This window comes from Micropterus dolomieu, linkage group LG16, assembly GCF_021292245.1.
Source record: "Micropterus dolomieu isolate WLL.071019.BEF.003 ecotype Adirondacks linkage group LG16, ASM2129224v1, whole genome shotgun sequence".
Lineage (NCBI taxonomy): Eukaryota > Metazoa > Chordata > Actinopteri > Centrarchiformes > Centrarchidae > Micropterus > Micropterus dolomieu.
The window spans coordinates 21928469-21936644 of NC_060165.1; the positions used below are offsets into that span (position 1 = coordinate 21928469).

General features: G+C 39.7%; 1 protein-coding gene across 6 annotated transcripts in view; it reads right to left on the reverse strand.

The window, feature by feature from the left end:
• The window catches only part of abcc9 (ATP-binding cassette, sub-family C (CFTR/MRP), member 9), a 185605-nt gene that overhangs the window by 173713 nt on the left and 3716 nt on the right, over nt 1-8176 (reverse strand). For 5 of the 6 annotated variants that reach the window (XM_046072707.1, XM_046072713.1, XM_046072710.1 and 2 more), the window contains one exon: nt 5601-5789. In XM_046072707.1, the coding sequence (XP_045928663.1) occupies nt 5601-5748 (148 nt within the window). In that variant the 5' untranslated portion in view covers nt 5749-5789. Of the gene's footprint in view, nt 1-5600; nt 5790-7408; nt 7591-8176 lie in introns of those variants that run through there. The other variant, XM_046072708.1, reaches the window with a different exon arrangement.

Below are 8176 nucleotides of genomic sequence, written 5' to 3' on the forward strand. Positions count from 1 at the left end.
ACTTTTATCCAAAGTGACTTACAATTGCTATATATGTCAGAGGTCGCACAACTCTGGAGCAACTAGGGGTTAAGTGTCTTGCTCAGCGACACATTGGTAGACGTCACAGTGGGAATTGAACCTGGGTCTCTCACACCAAAGGCATGTGTCTTATCCACTGCACCATCACCAGCTGGACTGGTATTTATCAAGCTTCTCAAAGTGCTGAGAATTCATGAAATTTACTCCTACTTTTAAACTTAACAATAAAAGCAAGTTGTCAAATATCTTAAAGCTAAGAATCACTCTTACTCTCCCAGTTATTTAAGACAGCTCCAGAGGTCTCTCAAGTGGTTAGGAGTTGCCAGTAGGGCTTGTGACGGGGTCGGACAGCGCAGGCGTAATCTTTGTCAGCGAGTTGGTGCGGGACGTCAGCTCACCACTAACTTTAGGTAGTAATGCGTTTTCAGCTAAACTGAAGGTTGTGATGACACTTGGTTTCTTTGCCACAGGAAAAACGCAGCAATGCTGATGATTTTGGCCGTCACAACCATCAATAGTCATGGAAACAATTACGTCACTTAGGCTACAGCTTCACACATTGTCACGCGTTTCATCGACTTCCCAACACCCAACACCCCCGGTAATCTGACAGAAGCAAACACAGTTCATGCAAATAGCCGGCAACACAGAAGTAGTAGGTGCATTAATGGCGCTCATATAAAAATAAACTTTTTTATCTTTCATTTATTAATGTGAAGGCCTATATCATAATGTATTCTCTTGAAAAATCTTTATTGTTAAACGTGTGTTGAATATAAACTTCTCTTCAATGTGAATTTATCTGAGAATATTCTTAAATAAGGAAATCTCTTCAGTGATTGGTCCTTGGCTACATCATCAACCAAAATCCTGTTTGCGGCACAGCAAAGTGTCGTAAATCAGCAATAAGACTGACACTTAAGATTTAGTCCTACACTTCACTTAAAGTAGGACTATGATGCTTGATAACTAACTTTTAAGCACAGCTTTGAGCCAAGAATTTTTTTACTCTTAAGTCAATTCTTAGCAGTGTTCTTATGAGTAATTCTGAGCGGCTTGATAAATACGGGCCCTGATGTTTGACTCCAAACATTACTGTCAAAAACGTTCACATGCATCATAAAACCAAAGTGTTTAGTTAGATAGAAAATTCCTCTCCTGTATCTTACAATTTGGTACATTAAACGTTTGGTACTTGGCCAAATATTTGTGTTTTTTTGCTTGAAAATAGACTAGTTGCAACTCCAAACACAATATAAAATCAAAGTCTTGATGTTTTGGCAAATCTAATTTCCAGTCTAACACTAATATACTTCATGTGTCAATTTAATCCAATTTTATTTTATTGGTAAAAAACAGATGATGCTATGGGAGCTCAGTACCACATGGGTTTTATTAGTGCTGACAGGGTTTCCTATTAGGTTTGTTTCTGCTCTTAACTAAATGGACCGCAGCCATTTCAGAGTCTCAGGGGACACAGGCCATAAAAACACTAGAACCAGGAAGCATCAATTAGTGAGTCCTCGGGGAGCAGGCTCAGGGCCTCTGGTCAGAATTATTCCCATACACTACTGAACACACACACACACACACACACACCACGCATTCAATTCATGTTATTCTCTGCAAAGAGTTACCACAATACCACACAAAACTAAAAAATATTCGTTTTTTCCCCTTCTTGCTTCCATCTTTCCTTACCATACCGTTCTTTTTTACTTTTTTCCCCCTTTACTACTCCTCCTTCCTCTCGCATCCTCCCTCCCTTGCTTTCTTCTTTCTCCATTTCCCTCCTCCATAATTTTTCTTCTTAATATTTGAGGTTCATTATTCAACAGCAAAAGGACCAGATGTAGAAGATGAAATTAGTGAGTAGTAGATGGCTGATGAGTTGATGATGTTTGTTTCACTATTTCCTGCAGCAGAGGCCCAGTGGATCAATGAACTGTTGTTCTAATCGCATCTTAACTACTCTTCAAAGCCGCTTAATGTTCACACTGGTGACAAGAAAGTGCCTTAAAATGTGTGTGTGTGTGTCCATGTGAGAGAAAGGGACAGTTAATATTGGTAACACATCTGCTCTTCCTGCCGATTACTACAGATTACTGTAACACGGCTCAGCGGGGACTACAAGTCCTCCTCCTTTACTCTTGATTGTGAGAGCTGTTTTTTATACTTTGCCTCTGAGATCACAACACCGTCAAGAAAATTCAAGAGAATTGCAATGGCCATAAAAGTGTTTACGTTCAGATATTAATATTTGTAAGCCTTTGGTTAAACAAACTTGGTTAAAATATTCCAGGATTTGTAAGCAGCTTTGCTGGCTGAGAGGGAACTGAAAGTGAGGTGAGCAGTAAATGTTTATTAAATATATGTCACTTAACCTTTATTTTGCACAAGCTATTTGCTCCAAAAACAAGATTGGGGTAAGTCCAGGGTGCATTTTCTCAGTACCTCGATCCTCTGGAAGTCAGACCAATATAGCGTAAAAACAAAGGGCTGTGTATAAAAGCAGTGGGAAGTCAACTGATCAGTCATCTTTCTCACCCAATAAGACCACAACTCTGTTATTTTACTGAAAAACCAAGACCATCAAGCGACTGTGATCCCTGGGCCATGTGCTTCCAATAGAGGCAGACTGTCTCACAAAGGTTGCACTGGGATGGACTCTACCAGGCAAGGGGAAACCTGGAAGATCAAAAGTAGCCTGGGGGCAGAAATAAGACAAACAAGGTATCCAAGATGACCTTAACTTGGGGTGAGCTTCGACGTGTTGCCATGGATACAGATCAGTGGAGGGTGCTCTTTATGGCCCTTTGTCCTGCACGGGATGAGGATTTGATTGAGGGGGTGAGTAAGCACTTCATAGTGGCAGGCCTAATGTCTAATGAGACGTTAGGGATCAGCTGATCATTTTCACTAGAAAAGACTCACCACGGCAAAAACCTACAGTCCATTCAGATCAGTGGTGTTACAGAGTGATGTTTCTTTCTCTGACAAATAATATTTGGCCGTGTACCAACAAAAGCTTGCATAGAGCATGTTACTAGACTTTGACTTTTGTGAAAGTTGCTTATTTGGCAAAGATTTCTTCCAAATAATTTGACTTATCTGTCTATAATTGTAATAGCAAAATTACAATCCTTCTGTAAATCTACATTTTTTTATTTTATTCTTCCCATGCCAATAAAGCCCCATTGAGTTGAACTGATATAATCTACCAGCAACATTTGTCATTTTAACCAACAAAAGCGACTCTGCAGAAAAAGTGAAGCCTGCTGGTACCTGTATTTTCTTTTTGTACATTTGCAAGGAGAACAGTCCACGGATCAGCAAACAACACACAAGACTGACTTTTGTTTTCAGATCTCGTATTTGGGTAAGATGCCACCACAACTTCTTGGTTTGTCAAAAATATATGTATATATGTATAGAATAATGCAGATAGTCAGTAAGAAAGCCACAAGGCTGAGGTCCTGGTTCGAATCGGACCGACAGCCTTTTGCTGTGTGTCGCGCTCCATCTCTTTCTCCCTTGTTTCCTACCACTATCCACTGTGTTGTCCGTTAAAGTGTGATGCATTAAAGTTTTGTGATGGAAAGACAGAAGACTGATATATTTGATAAATGTTAGAAAGGTTGAGTTTATCAACCCTCTCAGATCAGACTTTAGGTAGAAGACCATCGGTTGTTTTGTAACCCACCTGGTTCTCTGCTACTTTATTTTATTTATCTATTTATTTAGTTACTTTTTCATTTGTTTGTTTGTCACTTCATTGATTTTTATTTTTTTAAACAAATTTGCAAATTGAAAGAAATTTATGCTACCTGATTCCCAATTGGAAAAAAATAATACTTTTAAGAAAAGAGCAAGACGGAGACAAAACAATTTCCATACCAGACCCTTAAAGCTCAGAGAATCCAGGTATTTTATCAACCTGGAACCAGATCCAAAATGGAACCGGCTATTGGAACCCAACAATCTGTGCAACGACATGCAAGTAAAAATCTTTATCATAATTATACTATTAATCAATCTCTTCAATAACATCAACTGGCCATATGCCAATTTATAGTTGCTGTAAGCTGCCTCAGTATATCACTTCTCTTCTCAAAAACCCCCACTGTTCACCAAACCAGATGTTTAACTCTAGTTAACCCCTAGGAAAATGCTGAACTTGGGAAGACTTCCTTTAACCACTTTGCACCCTATACAAGCAATGAATTATGGAGGATTTTAAAAATTCCCACTGGCCAATTTTAAACTTTTAACTCCTGATCTGTTTAGTGATGTCTGCAATTGTCTCTGATGCTGCATGCGCGTTTTGTCTTTAATGGTTTGTTGTATGCATTTGTCCTTTCTTTCTCTCTGCTGTTGATGTTGATTTCAATGAGTCTACCTGGTTAAAGGTAATTGTCACAACCCCCGTGCCGTGACACCTGTCCTGTGACAGCTGGTACGGGAGTGAGCGTGGTTTTGTTTGTTTTTCTTACAGTTGGGTGAATGTGGTGTGCTTTGTGAGTTTTTGTTTTTGTCTGTCTTTCTGTTCTCTCTTCTTTCTCTCTCTACCTCTGCCTCTCCTTCACCTGACCCAAAAGCCCGATCAGACCGACACCGATACAAGAGGAGAGACCAGACTTCCAGTCCTCGTCGGATCGTTAGTTCTGCTACGTATGTCTTGGCGTCCAGCTCTGAAGCCTTTTGCTACTAATGTTTTCACTCATCAGTTTCTTTCTCTGTTGCCTGCCTGCCATCCTAACCTTCCATCTACCTGTCAATTTCAATTTGCTTTATTGGCATGAATGTCAGAATTTATTGGCATGTCTCCTGGAATCACCTACGCACCATAACCACTCACTCTGACCTTTAATATGTTTTTATGCATCAATAAGATGACGTTTCTTGATTTGTCAGGTATTTATTTGTCTGTATTAGCCAGAAACATTGTCCATATACAATTATATGTACTCATATCGGGGTCATCACTTTATCCACAGTGCCTACTCTTACGTCCATACATTTTCTCTTATCTGATTCAGGGTCACATTGGGCGCTACTTTAGTCATACATATAGACAAACAAGCATATTTACTTCTATTTGCGTTCCATAATCAAATGTATTAAACACAGTGCTGTATGTATCAAACAATCAGAGCAAATGATCTGTCCGACTCCAACCCTCACAGGATTAGTTCTGTCCTGACAGCTGCAATGCTTTTCACAGACTGAAACACTTCTGCAGAAGCACAGAACCTCTTGTGTACTTAATCTAGATCATTTTGTTCCAAAACAGAAAATGCATGGAGCACTTCTAAATATTTACTCCTGAAAATGTTTATTTTTTAATTTTGCCCTTTTCAGCTGTGGATTTTTTATTTTTTTTTTACTAAGTGTCCGATACACAGAGACGGTACTTTGGAATACATATAACATAAATAAGAGAGTGTGTCCACCATCCAGCTATGATACTGTAAAAGTTACTGCAGTTTTATGTATTTAGGATAAGTTTATGGTTAGGGTAGATCTTTCAGGGAATACGTGTAGGTCAATACAATGTCCTTTCAATTTCTATCACCTACCGATGAAGAGGATGGGGAAGGTGATGAAGAGCAGGAAGACATGGGGAACCAGGTTGAGCGCGTCCACGAAGCAGCCATTGTTCAGCACGCCCTTCTCCACGCTGTAGGCATTGGTACCGTTGTCGATGCCACAAAACGACAAGGCCATGCCAACACCGCCCAACTGCTCCACACAAGCCTCGAGTCAATCTGCGAAAACAAAAACATCAGTTCACTCAAGACAACTCATATTTCAAAACTGCTCTAAGATGCCAAAGGCAGTGAATATAAAGTGTACAGTGTGATACAAAAACAGTTAGCAGTCTGTGTCACTAGCGGCGCTTTGGCTCGAACTGGAGTCTCAGCCAAGACATTTTCATGGTATGTCACACATGCAAGTGCAAACGCTACAGTCCAGTGTCAGACATGAGAGCTATTTCAGGGGCACTGCCCAGCTACACGCCCCCCCAGGCTTATGGTGCTTTAAAGTTAAATGAATCATTAAAAGTTGTCATGATGCCATGACTTAAGTTTCAGCAGACTCGGGTTGTTCCTTTTTTAACTTTTTAACAGCCTAGAGTTAACGTAAGCATCACAGCCCTGAATTCTGTACGTCCTGATTCAAAGGTTTTAAGGTCACAGGCTTAAAACAGTCATACAGTGTACTTTGTATTCTTAAAATATTGCTCCATAATGTCAGTAGTGCAACGTTAAGTCTTTTTGATCAGCAAAAAAGCACACCTCCCCTCTTTGATTTTCAAACATCATCAACAAAATGATTCAGAGTGATGTTTCTGTCTCGACTAAACCATCTTTGGCCAAACTTAGATGTGCAGAGAGCATATTAACCAAACAGCTATAGGTGTCACTTTGTAGTTTAGTGGTTTTTATTGGGGTTTTTTTTACTTTGCACCTCTTGCAAAGCGAAAATCACACAATCAAGTTTTCAATGATTAATTGTTCAGCCCTACAGCAAAACTATAAATCTAAAATTATTTCAGTAAGCCAATCAGTGTTGTGCTTCTTTTTTAGACACAAATAAATATGTAATTTCTTACATTTGACAGCATTAACTTGTTGGTCACATCAAAATTCTGACACCATAGAGTTCACTGCCAACAATACACTTAAATTATATAAGACGTTCTATAACTTACTAAATGGTGAATGTAGTTTAATAGCGCTTTGAGTGGTCGAAAAGACCAGAAAAGCGCTATACAAATACGGAGCATTTACATTTAAATAAGTTCTATTATGAAAGCAGAAAATCTGTGAATTTTTGGTTTTAATGCCGACTATGTAAGGGATGCACGAATCCAACAATGATATCGGATATCGGCCGATACTGACTCAGATAGCTGGATTGGGTATCGGTGAGGAGGGTGGCGATCTGTTCAACTATGCGTGTACTACACAATGCGTCAGCAGCACGCCAGTAGATCCGAACATTTTGCTACAAGTGCTAACATAGCTTTTTGTTTAACAAATTTAGGAAGAACAGTTTAAATCAAGCCTGATGTTGCCTCACACATAAAAGAATGATTCCAAGGCTCTTCCTCACAGTGAGGAATACATCTTATTAATTTTATACTGGTATCGGATCAGTACTCGGCATCGGCCAATACCCAAAGCCCAGGTATTAGTATCAGGACTGAAAAATAAATCGATCGATGCATCCTTAGACTATTTGTTGCCTAATCAAACATTTCCTCCAACACACAGTAGAGTAGTGAAGTAGAGTTTTAACACGTTTATACTATTTTATTATACCGGGTTCATTCCAATACCTGTACTACCTTACTAGTAAACACCAAGGTGTCCTACTGCACCTGGTAGCATCTGGCAGTAAACAAGTCAGCCTCCTTTTGTGGCTATTGTGACCCACAATCCTCTGGACAGCATGAGTATGAGAATCAATGTATAGCGAAGTCGTACGTCCCAGTTGTATGCATACTGCCGCAGTAAATACTTTGTAAGGGTCAAGCAACACAGTCTCACTCCCTACTCGTCAAATGTCTGACGCATGGTCAAGGCCCTTTGTCGTCGCTTTTAAAGACTTGGGTAGCCCTTTTGCATCAATTATTGACGTTTAGGGATCCACAGTCAAGTTAGCAACGCTTAGCAACAATAAATATGCAATATCCGGTTACACTTTCAAGATAAAACGTAACGTTTCGATACATTGCCATGTTGAAACGCGCATAATTAAAGTCGTGAAACGTTGCAGTTTCGTTAGGTTTAGGCACAGAAAGTACTTGGTTGGGTTTAGGCAACAAAACTACTTGGTTAAGGTTAGGAAAAGATCATGGTTTGGGTTAAAATAGCTATGTATGTCAATTAAGACTTAAGTTAACTAACGTTAGTGTCAATTTACCTCACTCGCCTAAATAAAAACATTTAATGTTTTGTTTCGCACGGGACACAAACCCTGTTCTCCTGCTTCAAGGTCCGGGTTCTGGCCCTCTATCCACCCCAATCACCTCCTTACTTCGTCTTTTCTCTTAAATATCATACTTGCCTTTACCATCAAAAACTGACACAACAGGGCTTCCCTCAATACGTCGAACTATGACGTCAAAGGGATCCCTAGTGCGTCA